This window comes from Pinus tabuliformis, chromosome 4_2 (assembly GCF_031772625.1).
Source record: "Pinus tabuliformis cultivar Carrire ecotype Pingquan chromosome 4_2, CPIR1, whole genome shotgun sequence".
Lineage (NCBI taxonomy): Eukaryota > Viridiplantae > Streptophyta > Pinopsida > Pinales > Pinaceae > Pinus > Pinus tabuliformis.
In genome coordinates this window covers 171986591-172008232 of record NC_142304.1, presented here as the reverse complement: position 1 = coordinate 172008232, position 21642 = coordinate 171986591, and the positions used below count along the sequence as shown (strand labels likewise).

The 21642-nt window shown below is 39.3% G+C and overlaps 1 protein-coding gene across 1 annotated transcript in view; it reads right to left on the bottom strand.

Moving 5' to 3' along the window:
- Window positions 1-21642, bottom strand: part of LOC149168731 (DUF21 domain-containing protein At4g14240-like) — a 337091-nt gene that overhangs the window by 264360 nt on the left and 51089 nt on the right. The window contains exon 2 of the mRNA XM_089428391.1: window positions 18101-18177. Coding sequence (XP_089284517.1) covers window positions 18101-18177 — 77 coding nt within the window. The remainder of the gene's footprint in view (window positions 1-18100; window positions 18178-21642) is intronic.

The following is a 21642-nucleotide window of genomic DNA, read 5'->3' as shown; positions in this document are numbered from 1 at the left end:
TCTTGCCAGTTTCCAAGTGATTATGAAGAGGAGAACAATGATAAAGAAGAAGTTGTTTTAGAGCCCCTTGCAGATACAAATCTTCCTCAAGGTTCAGAAAATGAAAGGTTTGTTGATGAAAAGGAGTTTGCCCCAGATCCCATAGATATGGACACTTATGCTATTGAAAATATTATGGAGGATCATTTTGCTAATTTGTTACAGCCATATGGAAATAATGCTTATTCTTCTCCTTTTATTGATTCACAAAAGGTAATGCTTCATAATTTTCAAGATCCCTTGGACAGTCTTTTGCAAGCATTGGAGAAGATAAATGTTGTTTTATTTATCAGCGTAAATCTTGGTTTCAATTTTCATTGTGAGTTGCTTACATATACATCATTTTGCTTGCTTGAGGTAAGTGAGAACAAAATTTCAGTAAGTAACCATCTACTGGATTGGTTACACTGGAAGGATCATTTCACCCCATCACCAATGGTGGAAGAAGGGAAAAAAGTGGAGGAACATGCCAATTTTATGCCTCTGGCTCATGAAGAGGAAACAATTCAACTTGACAGTTGTTTTGATCTTTCTGTTGATCATCAAGATCTGTCCTTTGCACATGCTTTTCAAGATCCTTTTACCAGTTTGTTGCAATCATCAGATCATGATGGTTATCTTGTTCTGAATCATGATTTTCAGCTTCAATTGTATGTTGAGTCGCCAATCTTCAAGTTTTTTGTAGATAGTGTGAATAGAGGACAATCAAGTATCCAGTTGCTTGATTGGCTTCATTGGCATTTTTCCTTTATCTGATTTAGCAGTCATTTTCAGCAGTTAGAATAGAATAGGGTGTGGATTTTGTTTCAGCAGCAACTTTCTTTCAAGTTCATTTTCCAGCAAGTGACCACAGAATTCATCAAGGTTTAAAACCCGAGGAGAAGGCCCTAAGGCTTTGATGATCTGATAGTTTGGATTGAAGTTTTCAATGTTCAGTTTGGTTGTTAGCTTTTGACTCCATGCCCAATGGATACACACTTGGTCTACGGTGTTCTTGGCACCTCCAAGGAGCTACCATCCCGAGTTGGAGCCAATGTTAGTGTCAGTATTTGCATCCTGCCATCAGTGATCAAAAATCCTCTTTTCATTGCATATTAGGGTCTCATTCAGAAATTTTGTCATTCCACTAGGTTGCATTCCAAAATTTACTCACTGATGGTAGCCCTAGTCAAAAACCTCACTCTCCCTCACAAACCTATACTTGTTGGCCCACCTTCATGTCTTACTAAGCATACATCAATTATGAAAGCTTATTTCATCAGGTCTTTATGTCAGTTAAGTCACCATGAACTCTGCTCGTTCAAGGTTTTCATTAGGTCACTAGGTTTCATTTTTTCAAGGTCCAATAAAACACTATTTCACTGCATAAGGCCAAAAAAATATGAGAGTACACAAAATAATATCCCTTTTTCATTTAAGGAGGATTTGCAAACATGTCAAAATGCTTGCCAAAGTTGTAATTTTGATTTCAAGTATGAGTTTCATTCCAAATTGTAATTTCATTCCAAAAACAGAGATGTAATTTTATTTTTTATTTATGTAGCTTTATGTCAATTATATGTAATAAGTATCTATTTTCCAAGCTGCCAACTCAGTTCCACATGCCAACTGAACAATAAATGTCAAATCAAAGAGTACCTACCTACCTTGCTCCATCAGATGTCTGCAATCATACCGTTATTTGCCCTGACCTGGTCTCTTTGACCTAATCCTCATCCAACAACCCAATATCAAACCATCAAACCCTTCTGCACATCGTAACTAACCTAAAACCCTAATTCATCCAACCCTCTTGGCTCTGATTTTGTGGAGAGAGCCCACTCCGGCTTGGTAGGGCTAGAAACCAAGTCAAAATGTTGGTCTGTGGTTACCTCAGCTAGACTCTTCCTCTTGGAGATCCGGAGGAGTGAAAACAGGTGGAATTTTGAAGTCCCAATGTTAGTTGCCTAGTTCAATCTATCAAGATAAGTGTCTTCCTATGACTCTCATCTTCTGAATGCTTTATCCTTATTTAATATATTGCTCTATCATGGCTTGTAATGTTGAGGAATGAGGTATTCCAGTCTGACTGAACATTGTTGTTTTAAATGCATGGATATGGAATCGTTTAAGTTTCTATGTTGGCCTAAGGCCTGTACGAGTACGGATTCAACGTGCTAATTCAATGCATGTGATATGTCATGAAATGTGATTTTTTGCCTACTTGAGGAATGTTGAATTCTTGTATATTTCCAAAGTAAATAAAAGGATTCCTGCATGCATCCATGGGCTTGTTTTCTGCTTATCATTGGCTTGAGAGGCCTATAGCTTTATGAACTGTTATGAGCTTGAAAATTTGTCTAAAGGGCTACAATGAAAATGAATGGCCAGATCTCTATGTATGAGTTATGAAATTGAAAAGGATTGGTTATTAAGCCCTATTTAAATATTGGGAATTTTAATGTGCTGTATAACCCTTGTTCTATTGAGGCTAGCTCCTGGACAATGGCGCGCGAAAGGGTTTCTACAACAACCAACCAAGCCGCCGACACACAAGGCGTCTTCGTTCCCGAAACGCAAAACATCCCTAGCCATGGGGTGGGCTGATGCAGATCGGACCAGCGTGCTCCTCTGGGTTTCTCACCGGAAACACCTGAAAGATATCGCAGAACCCACATATCAAACCAAGGAGGGTGGAGAGCTGGCCGAGGATACCTCTCAGGTCACGGGTCCTGGCCACAAGGGCGGTTTTGCAGCGATGTATAATCCGATAATAGAGCTTGCAACCCCTGTGAAACAATGGCCTCCACTGCTGTCACGGAGGACCTCTCCTCACCTGAAACGCGACGCTCCCAATGGATTTGACCTTGGGCAAGATGAAGAGGGTAGCCAAAAAGCAGATCGGCTCAGAAGTGGACCAGATTTGGCTGCCCACAGACCAAGCTCCACGGTTTACCACTGGCTAGTAGAACCTGCGATAACAGAGGGAAGGAAACCCTCTATGACAAGCATAGAAGTGCAAATGAAAGTATGGGGCACCTGGATGGGCATGCATAATACAAATCTCCCACTACACCGAGCTCAGGACTCAGCCAAAGAAGAATCAGACAGAGCATCGCTATACTCACCCCTACCATCTCAGGGCACATGGGCAACAGATCGAGCCCCTTCTCAAACAGACCCACCCACAACTGAGGAAGATCGGATACAAATCTTCATTAAAACACTAGAGGGCAAGACTATCTGCTGGTGGATCTGGAAGGGGGAGAGGATTCAGGAGCTAAGGTTAAAAATCCAGAACCACCTCGGTATACCAGCGCACCGGCAAAACTTGATCTACTCAAGCTACAGTCTACAGGACCAACACACACTCCAGGACTATGGCATTACCACAGACTCTACCATCATGATCAACCTGCGTCTGAGGGGCGGATGTGCTGGAACTAGCTCAAAAAGCACTGGATCTTTTAAGGACGCAGTCAAAGGCAAGGATAAAGCACAAGCCAAAGCAACAACTCTGCCAGAGCTACCAGGACCTTACATCGTAGAACAAAAATCTGAGAACCCTGCGCTTACCATCGCAATGCCTGAGGTAAACAACCTGTACACAGATCTCTATTCCAAATCAGTTATATGTAGATTCAATGGATTTTGGCCTAAATCTGATATGCTGCACCAATGGATATATGATGCTTGGTCACCAGACTGTGAAATATACTTATGCCCTAAAGGATTCTTTATAGTCCAATTCAAAACAGCACAAGAAAGGGAAAATATACTAAACAAGGGACCATGGTTCTGGGGCAATGCAAGACTATTTATGACCCCGTGGTTTCCAGATTTCGACGCCAACACAATGGTGGTATCAAAGATGCCAGTTTGGGTCAGGTTGCACAACCTCTGCTACATTTCTGGCACCACAATGTATTAATCGCCATAGGAAATACATTGGGAAAATTCCTCAAAATCGACAAGGACAGACTTACAAGAGGAATATTTACTTTTGCCAGGATATGCGTTGAGGTAGATCTCAGTGAAGGACTACCAGCAAGCATAACATTGAACTTTAATAATACACAGTGGACACAACAACTAGACTATGAAAATACAGCCTTCAGATGCCGTGGGTGTTCACAAACAGGACACCTCCACAGTGCATGTCCGAAAGCCAAACAAACACCCAAATGGAACAAGAAGCAACAGAAACAGCCAAAAGGATGGCAATACACAGCCCCCCTAGAGGAAGAAGCAGAACAAGTAGAAACAACAGAATACAAAGCAAAAATGGAGGAGCAAAAGACACAGAACAACACACCTAATGAGGAGAAAGACCCCAACAACCCACTGCAGCACCAAGAAGCTCAACCAATAGGAATGGAAATAACCGGCATCAAGCGAACTCATGGATCTGAAGGATCTAAATCTGACAAAGACTCTCCCACCCATACAAGTGAAAATCAGCTCTCCATTGTAACCACTCCCAACACTGGAGGTTGGTGAAAAGTGGAAAAAAATAAAGGGAGAAAAGAGTAATATCAATTTTATTTTATTTTTTATTTTTTTAATTTTCCAGGGTAGCGCTGCTACTCTGTGTGCTTCAAGCACACGAGTCCTTCGAGACATCTCTGGAATGCTTCATTGCATATACTACAATGTAACTCCGTTTTAATTAATAGAAAGTTGCTAATTTTTTTCCTGGGAAAAAAAGCCCTATTTAAATATTATTAAGCCTAGGAGGAAAAATTGTATGTATCTACATGTGTAGCCAAGTCTGGCATGTACTTTATATATATATATATGTGTGTGTGTGTAGGTATATGGTCAAGATAGTTCAGAGTTTAACTATAAGCTCAAAAGGAATAGCCCGAAAGGGCTTGCATATACCCTTGTACATCTATAGATTATGTGTCAGAGGCTTGGGTGAAGGCCCTTCTGCATGCATTAACAGTTACCAAGCACTAAGGGAAGAGTCCCTTGAAACCCACTGGATTTAAACTATACTTACAATTATATGCATATGGAATAAGTGGGGGTTGAGCCCTGATGCATTAAGGGCTCGGAGGAGCCAAGATGCTTGAGTCCGATAAGCCAAGTGACCGAGCGCAACGATCGAAGGTTGAACAGGAGAAAATTAGAGTCATCAAAGGGTAAGTGTGTATAGTCATCCACGTGTCCCAGAGATCTTACCCTAGAAAAATTTATTGGAAGCCCAAGGGAAACTCCCGGGATTTTACTCCTGAGGTGACTTCAGTGGGGCCAGTCGAACGCCCAACACAAAGCGGTGAAGAGAAAACCCAAAATCATTTATAACGTGAAAATTTGAATTAACGTGCAACGAAAGACCAAGTGGGACCCACGCCGAGCGTGGCGGGTGAGGTGGCCTCAGTGCCACATGGTGCCCCATGAGGCAGGACATGTGTCAACTGAATTTGGGGCTCTTGCGAGGCCTAGTGAGCTGTATTTGAGTGACATGTGGCATAACTAGAGTGGAGCCAAGTGGAGGGTGATGTCACCCCAGCTCCTGTTGGAAAATCAGTGTTGTTGAAGATTAATGTTGATTTTCCTTTCATGATAATTACTTGTGATATTTGTTGGCTTGTTATTATTTTAATTTTACTTCTTCATCAAGCAATTACCAAAACATGAAGATCACAAAGACACAAAGAACACAAGATATAGTCTCCACGTCAAGGCAAAACCCCACAACTGGGGAAAACTCGAACAATCCTCTTCTTATAGAAGAGGATCAAAATCATACCTCCAAGACAACTTCCTCCATAAGATCCCTAAGTCAGCCCTCCATTCACTATCACTGATATGCCCTTCAGATACCAAGAAGTTCATCCTTCTTTAAGATTGTAGATCACAGACTTCATAAGGTTTCCATAGCTTACATGACATGGTTATAACAGTTTTTCTGTAGTTTATTGTTCATCACAGGAACAGCGTATATATTTCAAGGATTCACACTCTTTTTTAGGTTTCCTATCTCAAACAGCTCACATTCATTAACATCCTTTATCACATCTATGGCTTCAAATAAACTTGCTTAACCTTCCACAGAAACTTGCATGTCCCTGCCACTGAACCTCCCATCTTACTTCAAAACTTAACGAACTTCCTTACTTTTGATGGAGCATTCACGCCTATATAGAGTTTGTCTGTCACTTATGAAGGGTCACATCCATTCAACAAGTCGACTTGACCAACAGGGGGGATGACTTGATCTTTTGGAGGACTATTTGATTCTTTTTGACCAAATAAAAATTTCTTTTTCTATTCTTACAAAGAGTCCAAATGGACTTTGACTCAATTTCAACTCAACAAATCCCTAGACTTGAGCATGTAACCCATGCTGAAATAAAATTATTTTTCTCCTTTTACATGTAATACAAATTGATACAAGTACAAAGATAAATATGAAGACCGAACCTAGTTACTTTTCCAACAGCGCCCTGTCCTTGGCGATTTCCAATGAAGTCAGGTGAAACCCCACTAGGATTTAAACCTCGAGGTGAAGTGATGGGTCGGAGCCCACTCGCAAAGACATAACAAAACGTGATTGGTTAAACGGAGGTGAGGTGGCAGGTGGAAAAGTCACTGTTCCACGTAACCCCGGCAAATGCAAACAGAGGCAAAGTAGAATGGGTCGGGACAACGTGGCATGATGGGGCTCGAGCACACGTCCACAGCAAATAGCAAGAAAATGCATGGAGGGACTTCCAGCGGTCCATGTAATCCCCAGAGGGTTGTCCTTGGCAATTTCAAAGGGGGAATGCATAAGGAATTCCTGGGAAATTATTTACAGGGTGACATAGCCATAAAGGGGCTCGCGTCCGCATACATTGTATATGTTATATATATAAATATTATGTTGGGCCTCGCAAACCACAAGAGAGTTATAACGTGTCACAGATATGAACGGGTCGACAGCGAGGGTAGACCACCATGTGGGTGGTGACAGGGATATGACTTAGGGAACCACATGGCAGGTTAGATGACGTCGCAAGACCAGGTAGGTCGGACTTTGAACAGCCATATCTTTGGATCCAAGAGTCGGATTGAGGCAAATTGTATATTGTTGGAAAGGTCTTGACAAGAGGAAAAAATTTCGACCATTTCCATAACTGGACTTTGGAGATTGGGTCAACTTAGTAACCGCCTCAGTTTAACCTTAGAAGGGGCTAGGGATAGTAGGGGGTATGTTACACACAAGCAAAGCTTGCCTTCTAGAGATTATCCCATCAATAACATATAATAATTAATTAGCATAAAACCTGAAATTTCCAAAAGAAGAGAAATGGAAGGAATGCTTTTTATATGTTTGTTTGTACCTTCAATTTGACCTCCTACAGGCTCTTCAACTAAGCTTAGGTTTTTCCCTATCAATCCAACCATGAGTACAAATGAGGAAGAGCTACTCTTTGTATTGGGTCTAGCTCATTATCCTTTAAAATAAAATCAATTTTATCAGAACCGGCTGGTCCGGTCGTTTTTGGCCCAAAACCAGTCTGAACCAGGCCTCTGAACTGGAATAGGTCGGTTCGATACCAAACCAACCTATTCCATCAAACCGGTCGGTTCGATACCAAACCAACCTATTCTATCAAACCGGTCGGTTCAGGACCGATTTTGTGTAGCTTGTACCTTCCCATGTCAGCATAAAAATTTAGCCTTTTTTATTTTTTTATTTTTTCATTTGGTTGGCCCACTTCTAATTCTCCCCTAGGCCAACCTAATATTCAAGTCTATGGTCCTCAGCCTAATATTCAAGCTTATGGTCCTATTATTGCCATGCATTTCATGGTAATGTTAAATTCTTAAAGTAAAAGGATGGAAATGAAAGATTCATTTCCATCTTTTTACTTAAATTTTTAACATTACCATGAAATGACTCAAGCATGTTTGAGAGTGGTTCTAGCCTCGTTGGATTTCATACGGAGAAAGTAGAATTTTAGATTTCACTCAAAATCTAGCAGACCTAACAATTTTTCAAGATATCAGGATTGCGGGGATTGCAACATTTCCATTGGATTTTGTTATGTATGAGGGTAAGGAACTAATATTTAATAAAGAGCACCAATCCCTCTATGTACTTTGATGTTAGTGGCAATGGTTGTCGAACTCCTCTATCATAACTCTAATAAAAATGTACCCATCACTCAAACAAAATCTTGACTTGACATGCTACGCTTTCTCTATCTTATTTTAATGCTTAGAAGGTCATATTGATGATGAAGATCCCAATATAGGCAATGATTGCAAACTTGGATGCTACTCATTCTTCAAATGAGAATGATGATTAAATATTTTGATGATGACATTGACAATTAGCACTTGTAGGTTGTAGTTTTAGGATTGTAGACTGTAGTATCATACTATCATGTTATTTTAGACTATAAAGGCCTTTTAGAGCTTGCTTCTTGATGTTTTTTGGTTCAACAATGTTTTGCACTAAGTGCTATTTTGGTTATATGCACTATTACTTGCTATATAAATGAGAACTTTTTCATATTTGTGTATAAATGGTTTGGATTCATATGGATGCACATGAATATATATGTTTTTCTTTAAAATATGAATATTTTATGTGTTTTTGGTAAACTGGCTTTTTTCCGGGTTTTTTTCGGTCTAGTTCCGACCGGTTCCCGATCCACAAGGTTTTTCGGCTTGATCATCGGTACAGTTCTGATAACATTGAATAAAATAACAATTCATGGGTATGAGATCCACAATCTGCTCCAAGAATAAATATTAAAATACATTTGTATTTCTCAGCAATGTTATCAAAACCGAACTAGTCATTAAATTGGTAGAACCCTCGGACCGGGAACAAATCAGAATTGGACTAGAATAGGACCAAAAAAACAGTTAACCAAAAACACACAAAATACTCAAATTTTAAGGAAAAACATATATATTCATGAGCATTCACATGAATCCAAACCATTTATACACAAATAAGCAAAAATTCTCATTTATATAGCATGTAAGGCACACATAACCAAAATAGGATGGACTGCAATCCATCTCTGAACCAGAAATACATCAACAAATAGGACCTAGATGGCCTCTAGCATCCAAAAAAAATCATACTACAATAAGTACCTACATATCATCAAAATGTTTGCCTATATTGGGATCTTTTGTAATATCCCTTCCAATAAAAATATGCTATGTTCTCAGATTGGATGCTTCTATGATTCATGATATAAGCCAAGATCTTCAGGAGAAATCACAAAAAACTTAGGGTCAACACGTTTCAAACCTCTATCTAGATTCATCATCAGGAAACGTAGGGTCGACGCGTTTCGAACCTCTATTTAGGTTCATCATCAGGACAAGGAGAAATCCTTGTCCTGATGATGAACCTAGATAGAGGTTCGAAACGCGTCGACCCTAAGTTTTCTATGTGATTTCTCCAGAGGATCTTAACTTATATCTGCTAAGTTCCTTTCTCAATTTTTGCAAATTTTGAATGGAGAGAATTTTGGGTACAAATTTGGGAAAAGTGGATGAAAATTAATTACTTAAATGTTGTGGAGGCCCCAAACATTAGACAAAGGGAAGATTAATCACATAGTGGGATGTGGGGACCACCCCATGACGAAATATGCACCCCCTTGATGAAGAAATTCGAATGCCTAAGGAGGGAGCTCGAATTGCTTAGTGAAGGGGCCCACATGAAGGAAGACAGCAACAATTATAAATAAGAGGAAGGAAGCATCATTCAGGGTTTTTTGATCATTCAATATCTGATTGTTGCTCTAGTTGTTTAGCTGAGTTACATAGTGCTGTTGAGCACAAGAGTTTCCCAAGGGGGAAGCTCAACCTCTCTTTGGTGGACTTCGAGTGCCACCCTAGGAAGGCCATTTTATCTTTCTTTCGAAGCTGAGAAGAAAGACCACGTAGATAGCACAAATTTCTAGTTCAACTAGGATGCAAGAAAGGAGCCACACAGTTCTTGTTGGAGAGTGGTGCCAGAGATAGGGGCTACATTATTGCTGAAGCATTCCTTGACCAAATTCCGGGCAAAAGGAGAAGGGTTTACAAGAGCAGGAGGTATTTCCACAGCAATACGAATTTCTAGAGCTGGGGCTTGCATCATCTTGCCTAGGAACTGAGCAGTTTTTCATGGGGATCAAGTGTGGGGTGGAGAAAGATAAAAATTCTCCTTTATCTTTCATTTTCATCCTTTCACTTTAAGAATTTAACATTACTATTAATTGCATAACATTAGTAAGGGCGGTATGGTCAAAGACTAGGCTTCCCCGACCATAAATCATTGTTTATTTAAAAAAAAATGTGTTCATAAGGTCCTCAGTAACATTGTACAAAACTGGTTGATTCGGTACTGAACCGGCCGATTCCATGGAAAAAGGCCAATTTGGTACCGAACCAGCCAAAAACAGTGTGGTTCAGCAATCCGTACCGGTTTTTCCCTCCAACCAGTTAAACCGACCGATTCTAACTAGTCCGGTCCAGATCTAATAACATTGACTCTTAGATCCATACTCTCCCTAATCAGTAATAATAAAATAAGCTTGGCAACTCTTAAATCCATGTTTTTTTCCCAGGAAAAATAATAAATTGCATCAATCCTCAACCTCCACAACAACTCTCCAAAAAAAATAGTAATAAATGGTTATCCAATCCACTTTTCCTCCCAGGATAAAAATTAAAATATGTGGCAGTTTTACATCCACAATTTAGAGAATATTAAATCCATATCAATTAAGAAGTTTCTTTGAGAAGATGGACATCCTCCTATTAGGGTTCTCAAAGGTTTTGGAGAATGTGCCTCTATCCCACTGTCCCCTTAAGCTGGGACCACTCCTCTTATAATATTATTTCTTGACCTTGTGAAATATGTTCTATTATACCAAATGTCATTCCTTTAGGGCATTCTGTAAAAGAAAATTTCACACTTCGACCAAAAAGACGTGCTCGAGGCTTCCTTCAATAGACTGCTACTCTCAATTGATGAATGTATCTTTGGCATCTAACAATACAATCTCAAAGTTGGACTTAGCATGCAAGGCATTCCTCCTTATCAGTTTTCCAAGTCACACAAGACAGATCAAATTTCAAATATGTTGGAAGGTAGGGTAACAAAATCTGATATTTATGCTACTTTCACTGAGTTTTGTTGCTTGTCTTTTTCCTTTTTTGACAGATGGTTGAGCTAACAAGCCTACCTACTGGCTGCCTAGAGTAATTTGAAACATGTCTTACATATTACTGCAAGCTAGATCTAGAAATATCTCCTTTCAATTCTGGATATTAAAGTTTCAACATATCCGGGAAGTACACCTTTCAACCATTGAAGTTAGGTTCAATTCTACCAAGTAGTTTGTGCCAGAGGCAGTCACCTTAGCAATTCATTTGGTATCAGAACGTCTTTCTGAAGTTTCCCCTAGCTTCCAGTGAATGATCTCAGTAACAATATTCACTAGTTGTTTAACTCACTATTACACAAATTTATTTGAACATCATAGTGTTGGAAATTGCCATTTTCTCTTAATGAGACTTTGATGTCGTACTCTTGTTAATGACAATCCAAACCACCTATATTTATGTTGCCTTCAAAAGTGGCTAAGTACACTTCCAACATGTGACAATGGTGATCTCTTTTTTAAACCTCTCGGAACCATTGGGACAATGCAACAAGCTCAGATTACTCTCTTAACTCCCCTTGCTCTTGACATATTGAAGGCCCATGGACTCTTTTGTAATGTCACAATTTTTATTTTCCTCCATAGTACAGCTAGGGTGGATTTCCAGGGCAGGTGATGCCCAGGTCAGTGGAGCAGGTTTATGTCATTAGGGGTTCTGATGGAGTTTTGAGGAGTTTTTATGGGATTTGATGGCATTCGCTTATCATATTCCATTATCCACGCAGTTTGCCTTTCGTTCTGTCGCATTCTGGCAACTTTCAAAAAGTAGCGTTATTATTGAGCATAACTTAATTAATTATGCTCAAGGTGGCATTCCAGGGAGATTAATTGATGGAACACCTCAGTGTAATAGCTCATTGGAACCGGAACAAGAAGATCTACAGGATGGGATGTTGAGAAGAGACTTCCAGTGGCCAAAGAGAGCATGGTGGATGATTTGCCATTTTCTTTAGTTAAAAAATGGCTTTAATTAGTCATATAATTAAGGAAAAATAATTAATTCAAATAGGCCAAAAGTGACTTAAGTGAAATAAAATTAAATTAAAAGGACACTTAAGATAAAGTCAATGGAGGAGCTTCTAGAATAATAATAAAAATAATAAAATAAGATGCTTCTAGAGGCTTGGAGATCTATCCATCAGATCTATAAAAAGGGAGGAGGAGATCATTAGGAGATATCTTGGATTTGTGTATTGTCTTTGTGGTGAGGGGTTTGGAGAACCTCGCTCTCTACTTCAACAGTACCCCCATGACAAAAACCCTCAGGTGATTCAGTGAGAGTGGGAGAGCACCCATCTCTTCCCTTGGTGGATCCATTCAGGGTTCATAGGTTGCAGTTTATTGTTTGTCAGTTTGTTTTGGAGACAGATTGCAGCATTATTGTAGATCTGTCCGAGGCCAGTTTATCTCAGCTATATGGGTTGTATGTGCATGGAAACCCCAGTTTATCTAATATAATAGAGCTGAGAATTTTCCCCTTCATTGTGTTATGGGATTGTAGTGCTCTATTTCTTTAATTTTTACATGGCAATCTTTTGTTTATGAATATAATTTTTATCTAAAGAAATTTTGAGTTAGAATTTGAAGAAAATTTTTGCTTGTTCCAAATTTAGTTCATTTGGGGCATTACAGTGGTATCAGAGCATTGATCTTGGCTCAGCATGCGGGTTTTTCCTGTGTTCAATTGCAACTATTATTGGAGGGTTTTGTCAAAGAAGATTGAAAACCCAGTTCTGCAACAAATTGAGAATTTGTTGAAAGGAGTACAACAAAAAAATTTATTAAACATGCTACAAGTTTCAGTAAGATTGTCCGATAAACAATAATTTGGACAAATTATTACATGGTAGCCAAAAGTTATTTTTTTTATCAGAGGGCCAAACTCACATTTTATGAAGGGAAGGAGTATTATTTCAAAAAGGGACCACATTTTTTTGTTTTGCCAATATCATTTTTATTTGGTTTCAAAGCCAACCAAACGGGACGCGTCATCAAAATTAATTTTCACAGTGGTTTTATCTATATATATATATATATATATATATATATATTTTGATGCATATATGTCAACAAAAGCATGTAGAATGATGAATTACATATAAAAAAACAAATATTGAACCGTATAACAACAATCATCTAGAAGTTATAATCTTCATCAACCACGTCCACAAGTTAGTAACATAGTAACATTCAACATATTGAGTCTCATGATTCATCAATCTTAAAGTTTCAAGCTTTCAAAATTCAATATATAACATTTATCATCATTGATCACCAAAGTTGTACTTGTAAGCTAAGTGTAACCATTACAACAAATAATATCTAACATGAAATGAAATGTTATAAAATGAAATGAAACAACTTTCAACTTTCACGGACCATCATATTCATAATTCATTACTAATGAGTTATAATTGCCAACTTCAGACTTAAATTGTCATATATTGTTTACAAAAAATATCAGAATAAATATGAAAGAGTCAATAGTTATAAAAACTACTAGAAACTAGAAAAGACAAGTAAATCTATTATTTATTGCTAATGCTTGGGCCTCTTGCCGCCACGAGAAATGTCTAATTTTTTAGTCTTGTTGGAAAATCAGGATCTTTGCCATTAATATCACCCTCTAAGCATTAATATCCAAAGGTATCTTTGTCATTACCTCTGGATCTGTATAGGGATTTGTCATTAACATCACCCTCTAAGCATTAACATAAGATAGAAAAATCATAGCATGTCAAGTCAAGATTTTGTTTGAGTGATGCGTACATTTTTCGAGGGTCATGATCGAGTTCAACAACCAATGTCACTAACATCAAGGTACGTAGAGGGATTCGTGCTCTTGATTAAATATGAATTCCATACCCTAATACATGACAAAATCCAATGGAAACATTGCAATCCTCCTAATCCTGAAATCCTGAAAAAAATGATAAGTCTGCTGGATTTTGAATGAAATATAAAATTCTACTTTCCCCATATGAAATCCAATGAGGTCGGAACCACTCTCAAACATCCTGAGTCATTTCATGGTAATGTTAAAAATTTAAGTAAAAGGATGAAAATCAAGATTAAGGAGAATGCCACTTTTACTTTAAAGAATTTAACATTACCATGAATTGCATATCAATACTAGGGCCATAGGCTTGATCATTAGGCTGCCCCACTCAAAACTTATTTGTTTCTTTGAAAAAAATTGCATTTGGAATATTACTGCAAAAAAAAAATTCAAAAAAGACTAAACGCTCCCAAAAAACTAGTGAGCGTTTTTTTTTGCTGGGAGCAATTTCAGGAGTGTGCTCCCGAGTCGCTCCTACCCGGAACGTGAATTGGGAGTGGGGGCGTGAGGGGGGCGGTGCTCCCCCGCAACCCTGCCCAGAGGCATCTGGCAAGAGTGAATGCCTGCCCTTTACATACTGTTGAATTTCCACGATCTTGGGTCTAGGTTAGAATCTTAAAATCTATGACGCTACCAAACCAAAAATCTCAACATAACTACTTTGCACAGTGGAATATACACAGCATTAAATCACACATGCATAGAATATAGATAACTTTTTACAATTTTCAACCCAACTTCGTTATATTAAACAACATATAATACAATAGTCTAGGGCTCTCGTACTAGGGATAATGGCCCTCATACATCCACTAGTACAAGAATACAAATTGGGGCTTGGTGTCAGTCCATCGATGACCAATCTGCCCTCCACAAGATACTCTAACCATCTGGCTAATGTAGCAGGCTCTCTCAACTCCTCTCAATTGTACCCTATACCTGCCCGGTCATTCGGCCCCCGATCTACAGCTCCTGCCTCTATCAATGCTCCAAGTCCATACGGCCACTGAATCTCAACTATCCAATCTGCTCACAAATTGATCGTTCGTCCATCAATGCATCAACACTTCGAGACTCCTGTCGAGTTGTTCAGAGCTCCACTTGTAAACAACTCTCAACTTGCCCATTGCTGCTCCTTAGCAACTGACGAACTTCAACCCACTATAGTCTTCCTGTGCTACATCAATGAAGACCAACATAGGGCACGGAGCGCTCCCACCTAGATGTCCATCTACCACAATGAACACGGGCTAGGAGGATTGCCCATCATTTGTTGTAGCAGTCCTTCTCCACACACAAGTCTCGGGCTCCAAAAACTACTCCTAATTGATCAAACCCTTGAGCTCAATTGCTATCACTCTAGCAACTATTTTTGTCCATCAAGGTGTTGCTCACCGAGCTCCAACTTGGACACTATCACGCTGTCTTCCAGCAGACCTTTACCAATCCACGTCCACACTAGGTCCACCCTCATGCTGCCCTCCCACAATCCACGAGTGACCAAGTCCACATTGTAGCATTTGCACCTAGTTAGGGCATCCCCACGCTTAGGAGACTCTTACACATGGCTGCCCACAGACTCCACCAATCTGCCCTTAGCTCTGCAATAGAGGAGCTATTGCACAAATCTGGGCACATCAATATGTCGTCGCCTAGGACATCATCAAGCCATCATCCAAGGGAACATCTGCAACTCTCATTGCTGCTGTCCCCTTGCCTCCCAATCTGATGTAATTGCTGTCAACTTGGCTGCTTGGTAGGCCTCCCAACAATCCACATGGGCTCCTCCAAACAACTCCTAAGGCCTCCTACAAGCAACCCATCAAACTGATCCAAGCTGCTGCCCAATCACTGTGGACACTGTCACTGGTTCAGGGCATCTAACCATCAGGTTTGCCCCTCTTCATGGACTTCAACAGGCTGCCCAATAAACGATCCAAGGCTGATCCTCAAACACGGATCCAACACCAACAAGATGCATCAACATACATAGCTCCAGCTCACGGTTTGAGGTCCACTCCTATGCTGCCACGTAGGCCTTGTTAGGGCATCATGACAGTCCCATTTCCAGCCTTCAATTCTGTCCAGATCTGATGTTAAGGAGTGTGGTTTTCCTTTGTTAGGAGGCTGACCCTTCTTGCTGTGATTCTGGGCAATATAACCCTCTTTAACAACCTCAGCCTGCCCTATATTGCCTGTGGCCTGCTACAGCAAGGCATCACAGGTAGGTGGCAGCCTGCTTAGGGTCTGCCTCCCCTCCACTTGGCCCTCAAACAGCCCAGAATTTCCCTTCTCTGCTTCGGCCTCCAAGAACAGTCCTTCGGCCCTCCTTCCTGCACTTCGACCTCCTCAAAATGCCCTAGAAACAGCCCTTAAACTTCACTGGTCTGTCCTTCTCTTCTACGGCCCAAAACAGAGTTATGTTCTTTCTTCTTCGAGCTGGTCACTTGTTGTGTGTTGCACCAATGGATGATTAACAAGCCTCATACTCACCTCTTATTTATACACAATAAGAGGGCTCCAAAACGTCACATTCTAGGGGCTGTCCAACTGTCATGTGCCTAAAAGATCCTTAGGCCGACCTTAAACATAAATCACAACCACAACATATGCCTTCAAAAATTCATAACTCCTCAATGACAACTCAGAATTGGATGATTCTCATTGCATTAGAATCGTCTTGCCGAGAGCTATCATCCTCGTCCATCACAAGTCAAAGACTCATCACGGTTTTGGCCCAAACATCTATGGGTGCAAAACCCCAAGCTTGGGTTCTAAGCCCACAAGCCTACTTGTGGCGCTTTTACCTCCAGCCATTGAACACTAGGGCTTGGAGTACCTCCCAAGCTACACAAATCAACACATACCATCAGCAGGTTATTTCAAGTGGCCAGCTTTTGTCTGCACAAAATAACGCAGCTGCACCAGGGTCTTGAGATTGTATCAACAGAAGTTAGACCAGTAGCCCCGAGTATTGTAGACCTTTTCCTACTTTCTCATATATATATATATATATATATATATATAACTGTCATATCCAGATCCTGGCTTTTCAATATCAGAATGATTCAGGTCTGCACTCAGATCCATATCCAAATCCTGGTAACTTAGTGAAAACCTAACAGTGTGAAAAAGTCTAAAATGTTGTCGAAAACCTTAGGACCTAGAAATAATTACAATGTGTTGGACCTTTGGTTTATTGAATTCCTCTAAGATGTTTTTTATATTGCTGTCAATTAGTGCACAAACTAATCATTTACTAAGTTAGTCAACAGGCTAAGTTTCATGTTCACACAGGATTTGTAGTTCAACCACGAGTCATGATGAGATCAGAGTGAAGCAAATTAAAGTGAAGGATATTTATTTAAAATTTAAATAACAGCCAGGAACGCTTATAAACATTTTCTAGAGACATGCTGCCCTGTATTTTGAGCACTCTGTCCGAATTGAACAGCATTTGATAAAATATTCTATTGCAGCCTTCTCTAGATTTTTCACATTTAACAATTTTGTCATCTGGCTGCCAAAGCATATTCTAATACTGCAATATTATCATTATTGTTACTTTTTCTAAACAGTGTTGCCATTATTTCTAATCAGGGTCAGTCTTGTTACCAACTAGGCATGCGGTAGTAGAGTACCTCTAGAATAACTTAGTTTGCATAAATTTTAGTAGCTGAAACTTTCTGTCTGGTCAGAATTGTTCACAATCACTGGTTTGAGTTATAATCACTTCTGTCCAGGCTAATCGGTAAATAAACATTCTTCTTCTAGTCTTCTTTTAGGTGGAACTTTACTTCAGGGAAGAAACTGGATCTCCCTCTCTAAGCTCCCTCTCCCCCTCCCCCTAACTTCCCTTCTGCATTCATAAGGCTGCAAATATTTCTTATAGTGCAAGTTACATTGCAACAATACTGGGTAGAAGCATTACTCAAAATATACGCAATTGTTGACATCAAACAAGTATAATTAGCTTGAGGTAAAATTATTTAAATTAAAAACCACCATAGCAGTGATAGAAAAATGGGAGAAGAGTGTTGACAGCCATGGAATGACTTCAAAATACCTCCATAGAGGCAGCATTGCAAAGGAGCAAAGTCACCAGTAGCTGATGTTGTTTCTGAACAACAGGAAAGATAGCAGCTGCAAAAGGAACAAGCAAGACCAAGAAATTAAAACTCTTCTCAAGTTCAACAAAATATGATAGAAAAAGTTCATGCTTTTTTCAAAACTAATAATAATAACATAGGATGAATGTTTCATCATGAAACAAACATGCCCCATATGCTAAATGTAATAATCCCCCTGGTACCAATGCGCTCAAGAGATAACTACTCATGAAAACCAAAATACACCAAATGAAAATAAGAAAAGAAAGTTCAAATGAGTGTCTAATTCTTCAAATAGACCATACAGAAAGAAAACAGAAACTGTGTGTTCAAAATTCGAATGAGCTTCATTGGAAAAATACATATGAAAAACAGGGAGAGATACCTGAATTGATTAGCAATTCCATCCAACCTAGTATTATACTCGGAACTGAAGAATCATGCATGACAGCATGAACTCCTCTCCTGGGATGGTTTTCCCTCTACACATCTTAATGTTACAATGTTCATCTCTAAAGGAATAAGAAACAACTACATATTTAGAAAACATGTAATTGGTCTGCTTAAAGATCAAACTCACTGCAGTAATGGCCTCACCCATCCTTCTACAATGTGTGCAACTGCCAGTCTCAGACCTTTAAATTTAATTGAGAGTCGAGACCATACTAGATTTAAGATGTTTTGCCTCGAAGCATGTTTGATCCAGGAAGTTTGTTCCGGAAGGAGATATCAGAAAAAGAATTACATATTTAGAGAAACTTAGATTCTGACCTACATAACAAATACAAGTCACTGTCATACTAGGGCCCATCTCTCCTTCCAAACTCCCTGCTTGATTTGCTCCTTGGATTACCAGTTGGCTGTCTTTCTCAATTGTCTATAGCTGCTAGGTCCTTAACTCTATATGAGACTACACTACCAGTGTGAAACTCCAATAAATGTGTATGAATTTTGGCACAGATTGTTTAGCACACTTATCCATCACGACCTTGTGATAACAGGACAAATGTCACTAAGCCACCAACCTTTTAATGATTTACGAACTTGTTCAGTACTCTGCTCTTTACTAATGTATAATTATGCTGAAGCTTTGCTATACTAGCTATGAATGTATTCTATCAACTTATTACCCTTTCAACAAACTTCATGCTATCCACACCCTCACTACAATCCAAGGCCTTTGGACATTAAGTTATAATTCATAGATGAAGACTACGTCACATGGTTCATGTTTGTATTCAAATTCACGCACAATGAAATTCAGATAAAATTCACCAGTGATATTTTAGAAGTTCTAGAACATTAGTGACTTAGATTAGGATTTAATCTTAACCATATATCTCATGATTGAATTACGTGGCAGCTACGATTGAGGAGATGAATTATCCTCTTTCAAAGTATAAATAGGACAAGATAGGATAGGAGAGAGGAAGAGAATTGGAGGAAGAAATAGTGCCTCTGGAAGAAAAGAAGAGCAGATTTACTAAATAGACCAGTTACCCCAAAATCTAGCAGCCTAGTGCAAAGCATCACTAACCAACCTAGGTCTTAGGCCAACAAAGAGATCATCCACCACTGTTACCTCGGTGGCATTTCTACTGTTTTGTGGTCGGATGTTATCCCCACAAGGAAGGCTTCCTTGGCAAGGCTTAGATGATAGATGACCTAGAGTTACTAAGGCAAATGTAAGGATCTTGCTAATGATATCACCTAGAAAGATCTTCAATGAAGAAAGGCTCAAGGGTACTATGAGCTTAATGGTTACCAACAAAGGTACTGGGCGTTCAAATTGTGATGTTCTATGTTGTAACAATTACTTATTCCGAAACTTCTTTTTGCTGCAATATTAGTTAAGAAATTGTAGATACAACATAAACCAAATGCACAATTGAAGACAGCCAAGAACAAGATAAGAAACAGAGAGTTTAGGTTCAATGATCAGAGCAAAACCCACAAGAGGAAAACCCAACCAGATTCTTCTTCTATAAGATATCCTCTGTTCAGCAGAGATAAAAAGCACAATGAGAGATCAAGAGAATGAGTAAGTTCACCCAAATCCAAACAAGTAGTAGCATGAAAATCACTAGCAGCAGCAGCTGATGCAAACACTGAATCAACCTTCAAGTTCTGCTCTTACTCTCTAAGTCTCTCTCTCTCACAATCTTCTTTGAGTCTCTCCAATGCTCTCTCTCAAGTTTGAATCTTTCCTTCACAATGCACACGTAGAGAGAATGAAATGATATGAGATACATATATAGGAGGAGCAAATGAAATGATATGAGATACATATATAGCAGGAGCAACAAATTTTGGTCATAAAGAAGGAGCAATATGCATGCCTTAAGGAGTTACATATGCCATTTAGGGAGGTACACGTGCCTTTGTATCTCATGCCATTAAGGAGGTACGCATGCCTTTGTAACTCATGTCATTAAAAAGGCCATTTAGGGAGGTACACGTGCCTTTGTATCTCATGCCATTAAGGAGGTACGCATGCCTTTGTAACTCATGTCATTAAGGTGGTGTAAGAGGAATCTTGTATGACATGCTTTTATTGTGAGTAAGAGGAATATGCCATGTCTTAATGAGTACGTAAGAGAGAGGGTAATGCTTGCATGAATGAAAGCATAAGAGAATCTTTTATGACAAGACTTTAATGAGAGTGAAACGTATCCATTAACAGAGAGAGAGAGAGAGAGAGAGAGAGAGTTTTGATGTGTTATGTGAGACATAGAGGTACGAAGAGATTAAGTGATAAAGGTAAGGTGACTTGAAGTTCTTTTTAATAATCATAATAATGTCATAGTAACATGAGGACAATAATAAAGGTAATGATAAATTATAATATTGATGATTAAGTCAAAAATTGAACTATTAAGATTGATTAATGATAAGTTAAATGATTTTCCAACATCTATACTCGATTAACAATTGATGCAAGGTGATTTACTATTTTTGGAAAGTCATGTTTGAGATGCTAGGCATGACTTTCTAATTTTAGAAAGTCACTCCAGAATTGTTAGAAATCCCTGAGCTGTCAATTTTCAATACTGCCTCTTAGCTAGGGAGGAATTTCTTTCTGTAACAAAGATCTTCGCTTTCTCTGCTCATCTTTGATCATCTTTGCTCTGGAACAATGATGTCACAATCTAATGAAGAAGAATCACCATAGGGGAGATTCATCTACCATCCTTTATCCACTGATCTTTCCATCTTGACATAGGCTTGGCGGGATTACCACTTGTCAACACATGACAAGGATCGCGCACAACCAAGTCTCACCTCTGCTTGGGAAGATTACCACTTCTCAACACATGACAAGGATCGCGCTCAACCAAGCTTTACCAAAGTAGTCAAGTGGTAGAACACCTGCATCCACAAACTCTGGGGGGATTACCACTTGTCAACACATGAACATTGAAAAGGATCGCGCACAACCAAGCTTTACCACACCCATTGGCCAGATGGGTGGTACTCCCAACAAACCCAGCTTGTGGGT